This window comes from Triturus cristatus, chromosome 2_2 (genome assembly GCF_964204655.1).
Source record: "Triturus cristatus chromosome 2_2, aTriCri1.1, whole genome shotgun sequence".
In the NCBI taxonomy this organism is placed as follows: Eukaryota; Metazoa; Chordata; class Amphibia; order Caudata; family Salamandridae; genus Triturus; species Triturus cristatus.
In genome coordinates this window covers 1,167,569,059-1,167,590,161 of record NC_140582.1, presented here as the reverse complement: position 1 = coordinate 1,167,590,161, position 21,103 = coordinate 1,167,569,059, and the positions used below count along the sequence as shown (strand labels likewise).

Sequence of the window (21,103 nt, the reverse complement as noted above, 5' to 3'; positions counted from 1 at the left end):
TATCCACAGGCTACACTGTCCAGTATTTCAACTAGAAAATTCCACCAACATCCACAAACAGCACTGCCTGCCCAGCGTTTTCCACAGAGAAAAACCTGCCTCTACCAGCAAAAGCCTCTGGAATGATAGAGAGGGAGGAATGGACAGACAAGCCCCATAGGCTGCCATTATGTGGCTCAGAACAGGATACTGTGCCATTAAGAAAACTTTCCAGAACTTTTCCAGTATCCCAGAATGCACAGCAGGTCCCTTTTACTTTCAGTTCTTTTTGAAGGCGTAACACGCCAGACCTGTAGCATTCCTTACATTAACATTTATCTCTCCACCGGGGAGGAGGGCGAGCGCTTATGACTATAACAGAGATACCCCTACTACAGAACTGGAGTTACAGAAAAGAAACTACTCCTTCTTAGTGCTAGTTTTATTTATTCAGACACTAATGCAATGTTAAGTGATGTTGCTGTTAAGTTTGCTTTTGATTATGCTTTCTTTTCAATGTCCTAATACTACTCGTTCCTTTATCTGCTCTACATTTTAATATTACTATGTGCCACTGACTGACATGAGTGCCCCACTACAGAAAAGCTCCGCAGATCACCTCCAAATAATGTCCTGGAACGTGAATGTCCTTCTAGACAAGGAGAGAGGGGCAGTCCTAAGTCAGACCAAACGGATGTCCTGTTGCTATAAAAAATACACATATTCAGGACAAAAATCCCATGCCTAGCCCGTTGAGGATACACCCAGGTTTATCATTCAGGATTTACATGTGGAGCCAGTGGTACAGGTGTTCTGATTAAACAGTCGATTCCCTACTAGCTCACTAGGATATGGATACACAGGTGTCGTTGATACACGTCAGTGATGGGGTCGCTGCATGGGGAAACTCTTACACTATTGAGTTAATCAATCCTGATTTGTAGAGCCCGGCTTATTACCCCAAGGGGTATCCAGGTGCTAATTATGGGCCATTAGGTCGGTTCGTTGAACAGCCAGGTCTTGAACTCTCTCCTGAAGTTGGTGAGGGTGGTGGAGTTACGGAGGTGGAGGGGCAGTTTGTTCCAGGACTTGGCAATGAGGTAGGAGAAGGTTCAGCCCCCTCCCCAGGCCAGACGGATGTGGAGGACGTGTGCGAGGGCTAGGGGGGCTGAGCTGAGATGTCTGGAGGGCTGGTGGAAGGTGGTTAGTCATTGGTTGATGAAGGCAGGTCCAATGTTGTGAATGGCATTGAATGCATGGGTGAAATTGCATCTCTTCTTGATTGGGAGCCGATGGAGGGTTCTGAGTTGTGGGGTTATGCAAGACCGTCATGGGAGAACTAGTATGAGTCTGGCTGCTGTGTTTTGGATTGTCTTGAATCGTTTCAGTACTTGGGCTGATTCCAGTGTAGAGTGAGTTTCCGTAGTCAAATCGGCTGGTGATGAGGGCCTGTGTTACTGTTCTCCTGGTGCTGGGTGGGATCCACTTGAAGATCATTTGGAGGATGTGGAAGCTGGAGGAGGCTACTTTGTTCACCTGGCGCTTCATGGATAGCTTACTTTCCAATATGATGCCTAGGTTCCTGGCGTGGGAAGTGGGGGTAGCAGATCCGAGGGCCACCACGAGTTGTCCAGAGGGAGGGGGTTCCTACTAAGATGAGCACTTCCGTCTTGTCCGTATTCAGTTTTAGGCAGTTGGATTTCATCCAGTCTGCAATGTTGGTCATAGTGTTCCGGAAATTGTGGTGGTGTCTTCGGTGAGGGAGAGGATGAGTTGGGTGTTGTCGACGTAGGAGATGATGTTAAGTCTTGTTGCGGAGGATATTGGCCAATGGTGCCACTTAGATTTTGAAATGAGTGGGGCTGAGCGAGGAGCCCTGGTGTACGCTGCAAATGTGTTTAGAGTCGGAGGTGAAAGGTGGGAGGCGGATTCTTTGCGTGTGTCCGGTGAGGAACAATGTGACGAGTTTGAGTGCGAGGACGCTGATGTGATACAGTCTGTTGACCAGGATGTTGTGGCACACGGTGTCGAAGGATGCTGAGAGGTCAAGGTGTATGAGAGCAGCATACCCCAGAGTCAAGGATGGTCTTGATGTCGTCCGTTGCGGCTACGAGAGGGCAGTTTCGGTGCTGTTGTTCGAGCGGAAACCGGACTGGGGGGTGTCCAACAGGTTGTTACTCTCCAGGTAGCCTGTGAGCTGGTGGGTATTATGTGGTAGTATATACGCCCTTCCTCCTCTGGGGCATTGTTTTGCGGAATTACTGACACGGCTTTGGAGTGAACTACCGGAGGACCTGGTGGTGCTGGTGGAGGAACTGGAATTGTGTGGTGGCCCCTGCGGTGGATAGTTGGCGCCCACAGGGATCGCTCTCATTGGCATTTGTCACCTTGGCACCTCCAGAACCCTGACTGTCGCACCTCTATGGAGGATTATCTGGACAGTTATTATGCATATAAAATAGGCTCAGTTGCATCTCCCCTGACACTTTTAACACTGTGGAAGGCCATGAAGCCTATGATTCGTAGGGCGGACTTTCACTACTGTACAGGTGAGCGACATAATAAATTGAGACATATAAAAGACCTGGAGACCAAGATCTCAGACTGCCATTCACGTAGACCGCTTTTCCTGGTACAACATCATAACCAGGCATTGATGGATGAAGCACAGTTGACATGGTGGGTGTCTCAAAGCTGTATTTATCAGTGGGGGGGGGGGGGGACAAGCCAAGTCAAATGCTCCATAGACTATGCCAGGCTATCCCCAAAACACCTACCGTTCCCTTAAATAAGAATGATTTTGACACGTTAGAGGCACAAGATCCCTCTACCCCAACCGGAGCACGTAGTAGTGACGGATGCGTCCCTCCTGGGATGGGGGGGGGGTCACATGGGAGAGGCGGAAATCAGAGGCCTCTGGTCTCCGGCGGAGTCACAGCTCCATATCAACCTTCTGGAGCTGAGGGCGATCTGACTTGCACTGAAGGCATTCCTTCCCTCTGTCCGGGGAAGTGTAGTGCAGGTGTTCACGGACAACACCACAGCCATGTGGTATTCCAACAAACAGGGCGGGGTGGGGTCGTGGACCCTTTGTCAGGAGGCTCTGCGCCTCTGGACTTGGCTGGAACATCAGGGCATCACCCTGGTGGTTCAACATCTGGCGGGCTCTCTGAACGCCAGAGCAGACGAACTCAGCCGCTGGTGCATGATGGATCACGAATGGCGTCTAAACTCTGACGTGGCGCAAGGCCTCTTTCGGCAGTGGGGAGAGCCTTGGTTAGATCTATTCACCACCCAAGAGAACGCGCAATGTCAACAATTCTGCGCGTTGGAGTTTCCAAGACGGCGCTCGCTCAGAGACGCTTTTCGTCGCGAGTGGAGTTTTGGTCTGTTGTACGCCTTTCCGCCTATACCACTTCTGCCCAGAGTGCTGAAGAAGATCAGGCGCGACTGGGCCCAAGTCATCTTGGTGGCTCTGGATTGGGCACGAAGGTACTGGTATCCTGAGCTACTCAGTCTGTCGATCGCTCCCCCGATACAACTGCCTCTTCAGGAGGACCTTCTGTCGCAGCAGCAGGGGGCAGTCCTCCACCCGAACCTGTCCAGCCTCCACCTCCATGTGTGGAGATTGAGCTGCGACAGTTGATGCCATTTGACTTGCCTCCTGAAGTTTGTGATGCGATTCTGGCAGACAGGCGTCCCTCCACAAAATCAGTATACGCCTGCAGGTAGAACAAATTTGTGGCAAGGTGCACAGCAAAGGCTGTGGATCCCCTTTCCACCCCTCTTTCTGAGGTTCTCCTCTTTCTTCTTTCCATGGCCCAGCAGGGCTCTGCTCTGGGCACTCTAAAAGGTTCTCTCTCTGCTTTCATACGGCTTCCTGATCAGCCTTCTCTCTTCAAATCCCCTGTTGTTTCTCACTTCTTCAAGGGCATTACTCACATGTTTCCTCCTGTCCCTTTCGTAATGCCTCAGTGGGATTTGAATCTGGTATTGACGTATCTGATGTGCGCTCCCTTTGAGCCACTTCATAATTGTCCCCTTCGTCTGTTGACGCTCAATACTGCTTTCCTGGTTGCCATCACCTCTGCTAGGAGGGTGAGTGAGCTCCAGGCTCTCTCTTCTAAGCCTCCTTTTCTTTCTGTCCATCCGGACAAAGTTGTTCTCAGGACTTGTCCTTCCTTTCTCCCTAAGGTGGTAACTGCCTTTCACATCGGGCATCGGGCAGTCTGTTATGTTGCCCACCTTCTTTCCGCATCCTTCGAGAGAGGAAGAGCGGCTCCACCGTCTGGACCCAAAACGGGGGCTGTCCTTTTATTTGGACCACACCAAGCAATTCCGGGTGGACGACCAACTCTTTGTTGGCTACGTGGGTGCTAAGAAGGGGCGGGCGGTGCACAAGCGAACCATCTCTCGGTGGGTCGTTTTGTGTATCAAAGCTTGTTACTCCTTAGCTAAAAAGGAACCTCCTGTAGGGTTGAGGGCCCATTCCACTCGGGCCACAGCGGCGACAACTGCCCTGGGCCGGGGAGTCCCCTTGCAGGACATCTGTCAGGCAGCAACGTGGGCCTCGCTGCACACGTTTGCCAAACATTATTGCCTGGACAGCCAAGTCTGGAGGGACGGCTTCTTTGGCCGTTCTGTTCTCCAGGTCTTTCTGGTGTGATCTTGGTTCGCAGACCCACCACCGGGGTTGGTATTGCTGGGGTATCTATTCTAAGGTGAGGAATCAAACTAACGTGTTTCTTTCAGATGAACAAGTTACTTACCTTCGGTAACGATATATCTGTAAGAAACATTAGTTAGTTAGATACCTCACCGCCCCACCCATCCTCCTCGTTCTGCGAACCGATATCTAGGGTTGAGGTTATCCCTTTCAGGGCCCTAGACTTTTTTGGGCACCAGTGTCGGTCTCTTGCATGGCTCTGCGTTCCTGGCGCGGAAAGCTATGTACAAGAACTGACGTCAGCGCGTGAGGGCGGCGTCTAAGTACTCCGTCATCACGACGCAGACGACGGAGCCGCAGACGACGCCTAGCGATGCGCAAGGGTATTGCTGACGAAAAATCTTTCCGGATCCAGCCTGACGCCTGGGGATATTCTAAGGTGAGGAATCTAACTAACTAATGTTTCTTACAGATATATCGTTACCAAAGGTAAGTAACTTGTTCATCTAGCGGCTTATCACCTGATTATAAATGACTAGTGGTGTGATACACGGGGTGGCCCAGCATATGCGCTAGACAAATTAGCAATGGGTACTACACCACGAGTGATATAGCTATACAGTAGAGGAAGAAACTAACGTTTCCCCGGCGACACAAATTGTCCTTAAATCCTGGCATTCAACACTTCACCGGATGAACTGGAGGGGGTGGGCAGATTGACAGAGCAGACACTGCTATGCTATGGAAATTGGCTCTCTCAGGTGTCCGAGCTATCGGGATTCCAGAAGTGGGATCTCATCGGGATCTCCAATCTAGGGGTTGTCATGCAAGGCATGGTTCTTAAAACCTTTCAAAATCTCCAAAGGGAATTCCAGCTAAATCGCAGCCAATTCTACAGATATCTTCAGCTCCTCCATGCGTTGACCCCGTACATAAATTCTTTCGGACCTCCCTGAATTTAATCCTCTTGAGGGTAAAGCTCATCATGGGATAACTAGCGGACTACAAAGTTGCAAAAATGTACCAGACACTTGTATCTAACCAACCAGAAAGGATTGGTACCATTTGTTCGATCTGGAAAGCTGATGTGGGGGGAGTTGGAAAATGAGGAATGGAACAGACATCCTCGGTTCCCCACGAGTTGTGGCTATTGCAGCCAGGCTTTGTTTGATTCAGTTCAAATACATACACAGGGTGTACCTCATGCGTCATCGTCTCTGGTGTATGGGAATGATCTTGTCCCCGACCTGTCTCCGACGTAATGCGGACAAAGGTACTTTTATAAAGTATGTAGTTATCCGACTCGAGGCAATCTTTGGCGGGCAATATTCACGTGCCTTGGTGAAGTCCTGTCCTGACAGATCTCATGAAATCCATGGCTGGCCCATCTTTCCCTTCCTTAGGATATGCGTGGGAATAGATATTTATTGTCCCTAATCCGCTTGGGTCTGACGCTGGGAAGACCACATAAGGATGAGTGCACTGATATGGTTTTAAGCAAGAGCCCGACTGAGTTTTTTTGTACATGTATTTTGTCAGTGGGCCAAGTTGACGTGCTGAACTTCTCATCTGTAAACCAAAAAAAATATATAAAAAAGTATATTTTGGGATGGGCCCGTAACTGTCCAAATTTGCCTGTTATGTATTTAGTTTTTTGAAGTAATGGTTTTATTTCGTAGGCTATACCACTCAGGAAAAAAAAACCCTGCTAGAACAAAGGATTAATCAGAAGAGGGAATGGATTTAAAATTAATGTATCTGCTTTGCTTAATAAACATTTCTTCACAGGAGAGCGCTTCAATAGGCATGCAGCATTGTGGAAAAATGCACTGTTTCAATATTCTCCACATTCCCATTATGCAGGAGAGTGACCGTGATGGTTTTACACCTCCTTGAGTAGGATGACTGATTTCTTGACTCATGACTGTTTCCAAAGAAGAAGTGAGGGCTGCTTCCTCAATGAGAGGTGATGCAGTAACTCATTTTGGGCATGCTTCTGCCAGAAAGAGGCAGTAGGTAGTTACATTTAAGATTACGGTAGAAAAACCATTTTCTTTTTTTCTTATTCATAGTCTACAGAACAAAAGTTATAGACCTATGCAAAGACATCCTTAAGGGCTGGATCCCCAAGATTGAGTGTGTGAGCCACATCTCTTGCTTTGCTTTCACTTGGCATAAATGTAAATTTGATACTTGTATAGCGCACTACTCACCCGCAAGGGTCTCAAGGCGCTTGTACGAATACCGCTGTGGAACCCATCCTGGCTTTCCCTGTGAGGTGTCCACTCCTGGGCACCCCCAAGGTGGAGGCCAGCATCCTTAGCGTTGTGGGGGCCGTTGTGGAGATTAAGCAAGCTATTGCCCAGAGTTGCAGAGTGGGACTCCATGATTGGAATGCGCACCGAGGCGAGAATGATCAGGTCCGTGGAATTTTTGAGCCCAAGACCCGCCGAGGCGGGTAATTGAACCCTGTTCCCGGGCTAGACCTCTGCATCAGGGTCTGCCGCTCTAATCATTGAGCCACACTTCTCCACCATAGGGCTAGTCATGCACTGCTCAGATACAGTAGTGGCATTAGCATCTCCTAGAATACAATCTGCCCTCTGAGCTTAGCCTCTGAGGGTTTAAGCATCAGACTCTTTAAAAGAGGTTGGTACCTGCTTTAACAAACCCAACTCTAATTAACACCCCTCAGGTCAGGGCTGTAAAGTCTTATGAGCCAAACAGTCATCTGAGAATATTAGATTCCCATAAATTTAGAGGATCAGGCTTTCATGCCAGAATGAGCCTGTAGGAGAATGGTAAGAGATGGTCCCGATTAAGCGCATTGCCAAGTTGTGGGCAGGATGCAGGATTAATTGCTGCGGTAATGGCACCTCAGGATGTTTGAATAGTTAATGCCGCTTTAATGACAACAAGAAAACGCGAGGGAGCCGAAGAGGAAGATGCTATTGGGCAGTGTGGAAGCACAGTATTCTAATTTAGTGAGGAAAATTGACGTGATTGGGGTCTGCACAGGGTAATTGATTCTCCACAACCAAAGTCAGAGTTATGAGGACTCCAAGTTGATCTGAAGTGACTCCTGAGGTAGAGTTAACAAGTACAGAAATAGTAGCTGTGCTGCGATAAATAATCAAATAAAGCATAAATGAAAAAATGTCCATATAGAGGAGGAAAGGAGTGTGGGAAATCTTGACTCTAACTTCAATACGTAGATTGTTACAATTAAAAAAGTTGATATATCAACCGCCTTGTTGGCTTGCTATAATATCCATCACAGATTTATCCTGCAAGTTACTTGCCTTTAGCCCTTGTTCTGTTACCTGATTTTACACCTGTGAAGTCTCTCTACAAGATGAAATAGAGAATTACATTTTGAGTTTATATAATTGACTCGAGAGGGCACTTAAAGTATAGCTTAGGATCTGAGGACATTTTAGCATGCAGACTTAAGTTGTCGTTGAGAATGTCCACAAATTGACACGTCACCTATATATGTGCCAAATAAACTTTTTTTTTTCTAAACCACTTACCCCATCATTCTTAGTTTTTTGAAATAGACAATGAGAGGGAGAACACTTTAAAAAAAAAAAAAAAAAGGCACATCACTTCAAATAAATAATTGAGTTCTCAGCACAAAAATAGGCTACGGTTGACCCTCTGGATATACATGTACTTAGTAGACTAAACACTACAAATGTGCTTCAGATGTAAGCAGATGTATAGTGTTAGATCAGAATAGCCGACAGAAACTGAGGCTCATGGGAGTACAGGCATCGTGAAGTTTGACACTGGAAAAAATCCAGTTAGACTTTCTAATGTGGGTGATGGTTGGGAGATGATTAGTACACTCCAAAGTTCTCCTATAACTCTGTAATACGTCAACCTAAGTGCCAGAAATTATGCTTTAGTTTACAGAGTGGGAAGAGAGGGTTCTATGTTTTAAGTTGCACTAATATTGCTGTTCCCTTATTTTTGTTGTAGAATGAATCCTGCACTCGACAGCAATGGAAAAGCAACAGGTGAGTGAATGAGAAACAGTTGGAGGTTTTAGATGCATTTCAGATGTTACCTTTTTCCACTTTGTATTATTATTAAAGGCTGGGCAGTCTTGATAGGAGTGTGATTTGTGTATTAGCACAAGACTTTGTTTCACTGAACATAAGTTTTGCGGCATGAATCCTTTTCTGGATTCACATGCTGTGCATTATTCTGCCATCTAGTGATTGGGTCTAGAATTGTCTCTTTGTTTTTTGTGGAAGTCATCAACCACTATTTGGTGCTAGATTCATCCCTTGTGTGAAGTCATACGTGCCCCGGAAGTTCCTGTGCGTGGTAGCCATCTTCAGATTCTTTTGTCCGCCGTTGGGTCTGGAAGCAAGGAACGAGACTCCGAAATCTTTTGATGAAATCCCTAAACATTTTTTGTAGGTTTTGCTAAAGAACCATTCTACATCAATTACCAAGGCACCGGAGAAGGAAGAGGCCTCCGGTCACCTTTCTCCATCAGAGCAGCATGCAGATGGACCAAATTGAGGCAAGGTAGGGGCCATGGAAAATACCCCTTTCAAATTTTACCCTAATTATCACTACAATCGGCAGAATTGACACACGAAGCATTGGACGTTAAAATCCTCGAGTGGGATGCCAAGAAGAATCGCACTGTGAAAAAGGTCCCCAAGGACGTCTAGAAGAAAGCGGACTAGGTAACTAAGACCCCTCACCCTCAGATACCAAGGGCCTCAAAAAGAAGGCACTGAAGGTGGCCCAGGCGTCGAAAAAGACGACGACCAAGAGTCAGCTGCAGCAGAAAGAACCCCGTGGATGCCATGCCAGGGATACAGATGAGGGATGAGGGGAAATTGACAAAGACAGGTGCCGGACGAGAGGCCTCAAAAGAGAAACCCATACCTTCGGAGGCTGAATCTACCACACAAAAGAAGCGGATCTCCCTGGCTTCCGACGCTTAAAGGGCCCTTGAAGTTGATAAAGAAAGAAGACGCGGGGGTGGAAATGGAGGCACTCCTTCGACGTAAGAAGGAGTTCGAGGCGCTAAAGGAATTCAGAATTCCTTCGAAACCTTCTACCACCACCTCAGAGGCTGAAGAAGAAGATATCCTCAAAGCTCTGGTGACTCCCGAACTACACGAAAAGGTAGTCGTGGAAGAACTCGATGCTCCAGAAGAAGCGAAAGAGACAGGAACTTTCGAGGAAGTGGAATGACCTCGACACAGAGAGCCCTGAAGAGGAGATCTGTAGCTATCACTCAAAGGTTTTGCCACCAGACATGGCCTTTTACAACAGCCTCATCAAGAGAGCAGCTGATACTTTCAGTGTTCCCCCTATGGAGGAGAAAGGAGACTCATGTTTCCTCCCTAGAAACATCAGCACTCTCCATAAAAGGTACACAATACTTCCCTATGCTGCCAAGCATTCTTGATCAGGGCAAGAAGGCTTTCAAAGAGCCTGCCTCAACAAAAGGAGTACCACCAAGGGTAGAAAAGAAATACAGACCCTACACCAAGGCCCCTAAATACATTCAGGGGAACACGGTGCATGACTCCATCATTGTTACCACAGCAAGGAGGAGGAGCAATGCTCATTCCTCCATTGGCCCACCTCCAGAAAGGTAAAGTAAGAGAACGGACATGGTGGTAAGGAAGATGGAAAAGGAGGCAGCGACGCAATGGTGCATTGTGTCCTCCTTAATAGGTATGGCCACCAACAGTGGAAAAGCATTGAGGAACTAATAAACAAACTTCCCGAGGAGGATAAGAAAAGAGCAAAATCCGTCATACAGGAGTGGAAAAGCATGCAAATATTTGCCTGAAATCAGCTCTTGACGCAGCCGATACACCCAGCAGACAAATGTTCACAGGTACAACACGAAGAAGGTATGCCTGGCTCAGAATCTCAGGCTTCAAACAGGAAGTATAAACGTCCATAATCAGTAAGCCCTTCACAGGAAACGTCTTGTTTGGGCGTGAAGTTGTGTCCCTACTACAAATGAAGGAGGACAATGAAACAGCCAGAGCTATGGGAGCCCTGCAACAGAGTGGCACCTTCAAAAGGAGGGGAGAATTTAATCTCAGAAGATACACAGGAAGGGGGATCTTCTCAACAGGGCTACAACAGCACACACAAGGCAACATCAGCAGCCAAGCCAGTAGTCTGGTTACCAGTCCAGGCAGCAAAAACCAAAACAGTCCTTTCGTGGCAGAAGAAGAGCCCAGGGAAACCCTCAAGAGGGGGAGAAGCAAACTCCAAGTGTCTTGCCCACAAGGAAGGACCCCTACATAACACCAGTGGGAGGAAGACTAGGACACTTCTTACTACAATGGGAAAACATAACTACAGACAATTGGATTTCAAATGTGGTACGCCACGTCTATTGTTACGAACTAATAAGGAAACCTCCACCAAAGAATAAAAAGTTCCAAAGAAAAAACTCTTAACAATTGAAAGAAGAAATAAAGGAACTCCTACAAAAACAAGCTATAGAAAAAGTACCAACAAGTGAGCACAACTAAGGAAACTACTCGTCTTATTTCTTGGTACCAAAACAAGATCTCACGTTAAGACCAATCAGATTCATAGACAAATTCATTCGCACGCAGCATTTCAAGATGTCAACACTACAAGAAGTAATCCCACAACTGCAAAAAGAGGACCTAATGGCAACAGAGGCCCTCTTAGAACATATGGCCAGTGTAGGATTAAGTCAACTGGTCAAGGAAGTATCCCACTCGGCGGGGCACTGCTTGGATAGAATCTTCTCAGACCAGCCCAATCTTCTATGGAACAAAGCCCTACCACTTATTTGGTCAGACCATAGAGCAATACTGTTTAAAATCTGCCTACCCCCCAAAAAAACCCTCCTTTTTTGCTAAGAAAGCTCTTAGCTCCCGGCCTTGGCATAAAATAGAGAGCAGAACTTTGCAAGTCACTACAAGGCTCGCGTAAATCCATTCCGGTAAACCTCGACAAGGCAGTGACAAACTATCACTCCTGGATCTACCATGCGGGGCAACAATTAGCCCCCCCTAACAACACAGCACTCCATCAGACGCTCTGAACCTTGGTTCAATAAATCCCTGAGAGAGCAAAAACAGACCCGCAGAAAAGTGAAAGAAAATGGAGACTCACTAATAATGATCAAACTAAATCAGAATATAGACTGGCCATGCAAACTTATAAGCAGCTCATTCTCAAAGCCAAATCTGACTTCATCAAAGAAAGCATTGAAGCATCTAATGGCTGTGCAGAAAAATTGTTTGCTACGGTAAAAAAACTTTTCAAGCTCCCTGAAATCCAAAGTCAGGGCAATAGCCAGCAATTCTGCAACAAGCTTGCAAACGCCTTCCAACTAAAAGTCAACCAAGTCTTCGACGGCTTTACTCCCCAAGTCAATTCATCTGCACTCACGGACAAAAACACAAGTACCAATTCATCCCATCAAATTAATACAGCTAGCCTCCCCCCCCCCCCCCCCCCCCCCCCCCCGCCCCCCTCCCCCTATCACCACTCTTAAGTATATTACAGCCAATTTCTCTTGACCATACCATTGAATTGATCTCCCTAGTTAAGTCAGGATCTCCCTCTGACCCATGCCCTCCCAAAATCTTGCATCCGCTCTTTGGCCTATTCTCAACACTATGAATTAATTTGGGAGTCTTCCCACAGACTGGAAAAAAGTTTCTATACTACCACTCCTGAAAAAGCCGGATTTGGACTCAGATGACCCCTCCAACTACAGGCCAATCTCCAGGATACCGTTCTCAGCCAAAATCATAGAAAAATACCTTAATGAAGAACTGTCTACCATCAGTCGCAATTTGGCTTCCGTGCCCACCACAGTGCGGAACTGGCCTTGATTACAGCCACGGAGGAACTTAAGTTGACCCTTGACAAAGGTGGGAGCGCTGCCCTCATACTTTTAGATCTCTCAGCGGCATTCAATACCATTAACCACGATGTGCTGGTCGATCGTCTTGCCTCACTGGGAATCGGGGATAAAGCACTCCTCCTACTCAGATCTTTCCTATCAAACAGGATACAATCCGTAGCGCTTGACCCGTTTGTCCCCCAGACTTCACACTCCCTTGCGGAGTGCCTCAGGGTTCATCGCTGAGCCCCACTATTTTTAATCTCTAAGTCACCCCGCTGGCCAAACTGATAAAAACTTTTGGATTCACGCTGGTGTCTTATGCGGAAAACACGCCAATCATAGTGTCTATCAACAGCTCGTCCGTAGACACGGTGTCCCGATTTAAAAGCTGCATAAGTCATGTTGAGAAGTGAATGCAGACAAACTGTCTTAAGCTCAACACCTCAAAAACAGAAGTTATGCTTTTTGGTAATACACCTATTGTTTGGTCAGACAACTGGTGGTCAAGTCATATGTCTTGGTTGCGAACAAAGTGAAGAGTCGACAGGGCACCCATCCCTGTGTACCATGCCTACAACCCACTGCCCTGGCATAGGTCAGCCACCCCTCTAGCTAGGTGGACTATACCAGTGATGAGGGTACAGGTGCATGAGCCCTGTGTCTAAGTCCATTCTTAGACATTGTAAGTGCAGTGCTGCCATTAAGAGTATATGGTGCTGGGAGGTCGTCAACACGAACTCAACAGCACCATAATGCCTACACTGAAAACTGGGAAGTTTGGTATCAAACTTCTCAGCACAATAAACCCACACTGATGCCAATGTGGGATCTAATGAAGAATGCACACAGAGGCCATCGTAGAGATGCCCCCTGAAAAACGACCAGCCTCTGGTGGGTTCCCTGACTGGTACACACCAGCCTGCCACCATGAGACATGTTTTTGGCCCCTTAGGATGGGAGCCTTCGCTCCCTGAGCCCAAAAACAAAGCCTTTCCTGGGCAGAGGTGTTCATACCTCCTTCATGCCATCTGTGGCAGGGGAGCTTCAAAGGCCTGGCAGCCTTTGTAATGTGACCCCAGCCTCTCCTGCTATTAGGAGCAGGCCCCCTTCCTGTCTCCCCTCCTTTTCGGCGGGAAGACAGGTGGGAAAAATTAGCACAGTGCAGAATGTGTGCACAGTGCAGAATGTGTGCTCACCTCTGCCAACCCCACCCTCAGGTAGGGGAGGCGAGGTGAAGCCCACTCTTCAGTGCCCGCCATCTTGAAGATGGCAGGTAGTCTCCAATCAGGATTAGGGATTGTTCCCACTCCCCCACATGGGGTGAGCACACAAAGGGTGTAGTCACCCTAAGGTCAATCGGCCATTGACCTTGTGAGCCCTAAAACGCCCTCTAAATACAGTATTTAGGGGGCAGCCCTGAACTAAGAAGACCAATTCCCTCAACCTACGAGGAACGAGGACGAAAGAAGACACCCAGCAGAGGAGACTGCGGAGAAGAACTGACATTTGCCCCAGTCATACTGGCCTGTCTGCAATGTACAGAGATCCTGTACCAAAACTCGCCTTTTTTGCAGCGTGAATCTTTCTGGATTCATTATGCTGTGCATTATTCCGCGATCTTGTGGTTGGGTCCGGATTCGTAGTCTTTTCTTTGGGTTTTTTTTTTTTTTTTTTTTTTTTTTGTAGCCCAGGTGGGCGGCGACGACCACCATTTGGTGCACCTTCCGTGACGTCGTCGTGCTTCCTGCGGAAGTCCCACCTTTGGGGCGCCATCTTCAGATTCTTTTTTCCGCCGTTGGGTCTGGATCGTCATCGAGAAGCTCCAGAGTTACAACCGAAGGAAGAAGAAAGAAAAGCGAGTTTCGTCGACAAATACTACGGAGATATCACAGGAAAGGAAGATATTTCATCAGGAGCGCGAAGAAAGGAGGTTCAGCGCCCTTTTCTTCGACGACCTTGGAGAATGCGCACTCAGAGGCCCTGAGCGCAATGGACAAGACGCCATTCAAGTTCTGCCCAAACTGCCACCACAAGTTCGCGCAGAAGGACCAGCATCCAGTCTGCAACCTCTGCCTGCCAGTCGAACACCAGAGTAAGGACTGCAACGCCTGCTCAGCCTTCGCGACGAAGACGCTCCGGGTGAGGGAGCGGCAGAGAAGAGCCAACGCCAGCATGGATGGCAAGGGTAAGGCCCCGTCTCTCTACGATCTGGGCCTCTCCACGGACGATGAGGAAAACATCGCCGAGACAGCCGAAAACTTCACGGTCGTAGAGACCGACAAGAAAAAAGAAGACTAGGTAAGAGAATTGTCGAGCGCAAAACAGAAAATACCTCAAACACGAGGGTGACTCGAAAAAATCAGAGTCAAAGTCCACGAAGGGAGCCCCGGCGCCGACCAAAGGGGGAATCATGGACAAGAGGCCGAGCGGATCCTTCGAAAAGGACTCCCTGGTGCCGAAAGACGCCGAAAAGCAAGGGTCGTCGAGGACAACCCAGGAATCAGGGCGATCGACGAAGAAAGAACGGTCGACGTCGACGCAAGTTTTGGCGAAAAGACCCGCAGTCGACGCCGAAAGCATCTCCGAGATGGAGGAAAAGAAGAGGCGGCTCGAGGCCGAAATGGAGAACATCCTTCAAAGGAAGAAGGAGTTCGACGCCAAGATGAAGGAATTCAAGATTCCAACGGTTTCATCGACGGACGTCGTCGAGGTCGAGGACGAATTCGACACCGAGGGCCTGACGAGGGATCTCGAAGAGGAAGACGAGACCTATTATGACGAGGAAGCCGAGGAAGAAGACCAACAGTCGGTCTACGGCTCGGCACCATCTACCAGCCACGAGATCGAATGGCAGGATCTCGACACAGAAAACCCGGAGGAGCCCGTGGACACGTACCCTTCGAGGCCTTCGCCACCCGACGACATCGGGGTGTACAATATGGTGGTCAGGAGCGCAGCGACAGCCTTCGGCGTCAAACTCGACAAAGAGAAGCCGAAAGCCGATTTTCTCCTCGAGACCCTGCTCCCCATCCAGACGAGGAGCCAGTTCCTCCCCATGCTACAAAGTGTGATGAATCAGGGGAGAGAAGCCTTCAAGGAGCCAGCGACCTGCCGGTCGATCACGCCCAGGACTGAGAAGAAGTATAAGCACTCTTCCCTGGACCCCCCTTACATCAAAGGTAGCGTGACCGCCGACTCCATCATAGCTTCCACGGCCAGGAGAAGGGCCAACGTACCAGCAACCTCGGGCCCACCACCTGATAAAGAGAGCAGGAGGATAGACCTCACAGGAAGAAAGGTCGAGAGGAACGACGCTATGCACTGGCGCATGGCGAATTCCAATGCTCTCCTCAATAGACACCAGTACCAGCACTGGGACGAGATGGGGGAGCTAGTAAAGCACCTCCCCGAAGAATACCGCCAGAGAGCCTCACACCTAGTAGATGAAGGCAAAAACATCGCCAACTCCTGCATAAAGACGGCGTTGGACGGGGCAGAGACTTCAGCAAGACTCATGGCCATAGGGGTCACCGAGAGAAGGCATGCATGGTTAAGAATCTCGGGATTCAAACCGGAGGTGCAGAACAACATCCTTAGCACCCCCTTCATCGGAGAGACACTGTTCGGAGCAACAGTTGACGAGAAGCTCACCCAGCTGAAAAAAGAAAACGAAACGGCGAGGTCCATGGGGGCCCTACAGCTGAGGGGAATGAGGCGAGGCAATCCCTCAAGGAGACCCTACGGTAGGGGAGGAAACCAGCAGGGGCCGTCGCACCAGACGTTCCAGCAGGGTCAGCAGGGTGAAAGTCACGGACAGGGTCAACAGAAGCAAAACTGGCAGTACCAACCTCGGGGCCAGTCCTTTCTCGGGAGAGGGAACGGACGTGGCCAGAGAAGGAGAGGGGGGGACCAGCCCTCATCAAAGTGACTCAGCACGCAGAAGGACGCCTACCCTCGACATGCCCCCAGGGGTGAGGCGCGAAACAGTAACATCGAGGGGGAGAGAAGGATCAAAAGCCTACGAGCATACAACACCAGTAGGCGGAAGGCTGAGGTTCTACCTTCACGAGTGGCGGCGTATAACCACAGACAAGTGGATTCTGAACATCATGCAGTACGGATACTGCGTAGATTTGGAGAAAAAACCGCCAAACAGGAAGCCAATGGGAAGGCAAAGATCGGCTCAAGAACTGACCCTACTCAGAGAAGAAACACAGAAACTTCTAGAAAAGAGAGCCATAGAGGCAGTGCCGTTCAGAGAACGCAACAAGGGGGTCTACTCAAACTACTTCGTGGTCCCGAAGGTAGACGGGAACCTCAGACCCATCCTGGACCTGCGATACCTAAACAAGTTCATCAGAACACAAAGGTTCAAGATGACTTCGCTGCAGGAGGTACTGCCCCAAATAAAACACGGAGACTTCATGGTCACCGTGGACCTCAAGGATGCCTACCTGCACATCCCAATAAACAGAAGACACAAGGGACTTCTAAGGTTCAACATCGACCAGGAACACTACCAGTTCACAACCCTGGCCTTCGGATTAAAATCGGCGCCAAGGGTTTTTACAAAATGCCTCTCGGCGGTCCTGGCCCACCTACGAAGGCGTGGGATACACGTCTACCCCTACTTAGACGACTGGCTGGTCAAGGCAAACTCACGCGAGAAGTGCGAGAGGCACGCAAAACGCGTAACAGACACTCTCACGAACCTGGGGTTCTCGATTCACTGGGGGAAGTCGTCGCTGGAACCGGAGCAGGTGAAGATTTTCCTGGGGGCAAAAATCAACTCCCTGAACAGTACAGTGGTGCCCAGCGACAGGAGGACAGATGCCCTACTGAAGGAGACGCGGCTCTACCAGAAGGGGCGAGCTCTGACAGTGAGGTCAGTGAGCAAGATGATGGGGATGATGGCGTCGTGTATCCAGCTGGTGCCGAATGTACGCCTGCACATGAGACCATTCCAGGAATGGCTACAACAGCAATGGTCACAAGCAAACGGAAGTTGGGAGGATCTAGTGGTTGTTACGCACGCAGTGCAGGAGGAGATAACTTGGTGGAACAGAGACAACATGACAGCAGGGAGAAGCCTGACACCACCAAACCCAACAATGACCATTACCACGGACGCATCGCAAAAGGGATGGGGAGCGCACATGGACAAACTCAGAGTGAGGGGTCTGTGGGCTCCAGCAGATGCGGTTCGCCATATCAATTACCTCGAGTTGAAGACAATCCTGCTAGCCCTGAAGGCATTCCAGAGGCACCTGTACAACCAGAGGGTGTTGGTTCAAACAGACAACACCACGGCAATGTTCTACATCAACAAACAGGGGGGACACAGTCGTTCCCTCTCTCCTCTCTGGCTCAGGAGATTTGGAGATGGGCCATACCTCTCAGGATAGATCTACTGGCAATTCACCTACCGGGGAAGGACAATGTGGAGGCAGACTGGCTAAGCAGGCAGACCTCGGCATCGCACGAGTGGGAGCTCAATGGCCAGGAAACGGAGAAGCTTTTCCGGAGATGGGGAACTCCCACAATAGACCTATTTGCAACACGCCAAAATGCAAAATGCCAAAGCTTCGCGTCCAGGCAACCAGATCAGCAATCCCAGGGAAATGCCCTATGGATAAGCTGGTCGAGGACATTTGCCTACGCCTTTCCACCAATACCCCTGTTGCACAGAGTGCTCGACAAGTGCAGAACCAGCAACATGACTCTGATCCTAGTGGCTCCGCAGTGGGCAAGGCAGACATGGTTCTCACAAATTCAAGAAATGGCACAAGGCAATCCGTACAGGTTCGAGAGGAGAAAAAACCTGCTCTCAATGCAAAACGGAGAGGTCCTGCATCCAGAGCCAGAGACCCTCAACCTGGTGGCATGGCTCCTGAAGACCTAGAGTTCGCACACCTAAGATTGCCTCAGAGCACTATGCGAGTGCTACGGGAGGCAAGGAAGCCAACTACACGAAAATGCTACAGCGCAAAATGGAAGAGATTCACTGTGTGGTGCAGGAAAAAAGGCCTGCAAAACAGGATGACAAGAGACTCAACAGTGCTGAGGTACCTCACACACCTTCTGAAGAGTAACCTCTGCTCGAGCTCCCTAAGGGTACACCTAGCGGCAATTGTTGCCTACACCAGAGGTGTAAAGGGTGGAAGTTTCTTCACCTCGCAGGTGGTGAAGAGATTCATGGAGGGAGCCAAAAGAATGGCCCCTCCGAAAAGGTTGCCGCCGCCGGCATGGAATCTAAACGTGGTTCTGACGGAGCTCATGAAGGCGCCGTTTGAACCCATTCACAAGGCCACACTGCAAATGTTGACGATGAAAACAGCCTTTCTAGTGGCCATAACCTCACTACGCAGGGTAAGCGAGCTTCAAGCGCTAACGCTACAGGAACCCTACAATCAGATTCACAAGGACAGGGTAGTCCTAAGGACGGACCCACACTTCATGCCCAAGGTGGTGTCGGCGTTCCACATGAATCCAGAGTATTCAGATACCAAGTTTCTTCCAAAACCCGACTACAAACGCAGAAAAGGCCCTGCACACCCTCGATGCCAGAAGAGCGGTGATGCACTACATTGAGAGAACCAAGGAACTCAGGAAGTCAAAGCAGCTGTTTGTGTCCTTTGCTACTAGCTTCATGGGTAGGCCAGTGACTAAGGGCAACATCGCTAGGTGGATTGCCCTCACTATTCAATTCTGCCACAAACAGGCTGGACAAGAGCTAGCGGAGGGGCCCCAGGCTCACTCCACAAGGAAGAAGGGGGCCACCGTTGCCTTCCTGGCGAACACGCCCATCCAGGACATTTGTCTCGCGGCAACTTGGGCATCTGTGCACACGTTCACGAAACACTACTGCGTAGACATTCAGATGAACAAGGAAGCACAGGTTGGACAGAAGGTGCTTCAACACATTTTCAACGACCAACGCTCATCTTCCACCCAGCCGCCACAAAATTAGGAAAACCGCTACAAAGTCTATGCACAGCATAGTGAATCCAGAAAGATTCACGCTGCAAAACGAATAGTTTCTTACCTGTCGGTGTAGTTTTGCAGCTTGAAGATCTTTCTGGATTCACTAGCGAACCCACCCACCTCCGCCAGGAAGATGAGGCTGGAGGAAGAGGGGGTGAAATGGAAAAGATCAAAGAAATGAAAACGTACAGAAAAATGGACAAGAAGGATTAATCAATCGCCTAGGGTTAAAAAAAAAAAAAAGATAGGGAAAAAAGAACCCGAAGATGGCGCCCCAAAGGTGGGACTTCCGCAGGAAGCACGACGACGTCACGGAAGGTGCACCAAATGGTGGTCGTCGCCGCCCACCTGGGCTACAAAAAAAAAAAACAAAGAAAAGACTACGAATCCGGACCCAACCACAAGATCGCGGAATAATGCACAGCATAGTGAATCCAGAAAGCTCTTCAAGCTGCAAAACTACACCGACAGGTAAGAAACTATTCGGTCCTGCAGCTAACGACCTCCAGAACCCCTGGGAGGACTGACTGGCTTCAACAAATACTGGATCTCCTGTGAACAGCAGCTCTGAAACTCCCAAGACAAACTCTGAGCCTGCTTGAGGACAAAGAAACCCGACGCCTGGAAACACCACTGCACCCGACGCCTACTGCCTGAATCTGAGTGACCAAGCAAGGTCCCCCAGCGCTCCAGGGTCCGAGTCCACCTTGGGTTGACCCCTCCCCGACGTCGCCTGGAGCCTCTGCACGGAGGATACCCCCCAAACTGCGAGTGGCCCAGTCAGGTGATATCAACTTCGAAAGACATCCCTACATCCAGCTGCCCTGCACCCTGGAAAAGAGAACCTGAGGTGCACCTACGTCCCCAAGCCCTCCAACCTACCTGCCAAGCTGTTAGCTCCTCTCAGAAGTCTTCCTGGTCCGAGCCTGCAGCCATTAACCAAAACCAGCAACTCCCATTGAAAGCAACCCAACGCCAAAACAGCACCCAGCCTCTGCTGCGGGTGCACCTTGTGTGCTAACTCGGATCCCCCTTTGCCCTGAGCCTAATACCAGGAGCTTTGCTCCCACAACCTTGTGACCTGCTTGTGAGCAGCCACCAACCGGAGGCCCCTGTCCCCCATTGGATAACATTGGGTATCATCACTCTGCACCCAGCCGCACTAGTGCCGCTAAGGGTGCTTTGAGAGTGCATCCTTGACCCTGGGGGAACCCAGAATGCTAACTCCCACAACCAAGTACTTACCTGTTAACTGAGAACCACATTTTCTCCATAGGAATACATTGACTGTTTTTCCTTGAAAATTGTTCTAGTGTGGAGTTAATTTTGTATGAGAACTTGAAAAACTGCAAATAATTAAAAACTGCTTTATTTACCTTTTCTCTAGGTAATGTCCCAGTGTGATATCTAGACATATCACACTAGTAGAAAAAGTAATCCATAAAGTAATCTAACAGTAATTTCCACTGTATTGAAAAGATTTACAACCCTATAACAAATACATTTTCGTTCAGCGTGCTTGTATTTTTAAACCTGCCTTGAAAAGTACCATTTACACTTACCTGTACCAGGCTTGCTTGGTTCTA

At 49.1% G+C, this 21,103-nt stretch overlaps 1 protein-coding gene across 2 annotated transcripts in view; it reads left to right on the top strand.

Annotated features, from left to right (window-relative positions):
• Positions 1-21,103, top strand: part of LOC146863307 (uncharacterized) — a 200,959-nt gene that overhangs the window by 152,133 nt on the left and 27,723 nt on the right. For both annotated transcript variants that reach the window (XM_085642717.1, XM_085642715.1), the window contains exon 6: positions 8,630-8,667. In XM_085642717.1, coding sequence (XP_085498843.1) covers positions 8,630-8,667 — 38 coding nt within the window. The remainder of the gene's footprint in view (positions 1-8,629; positions 8,668-21,103) is intronic.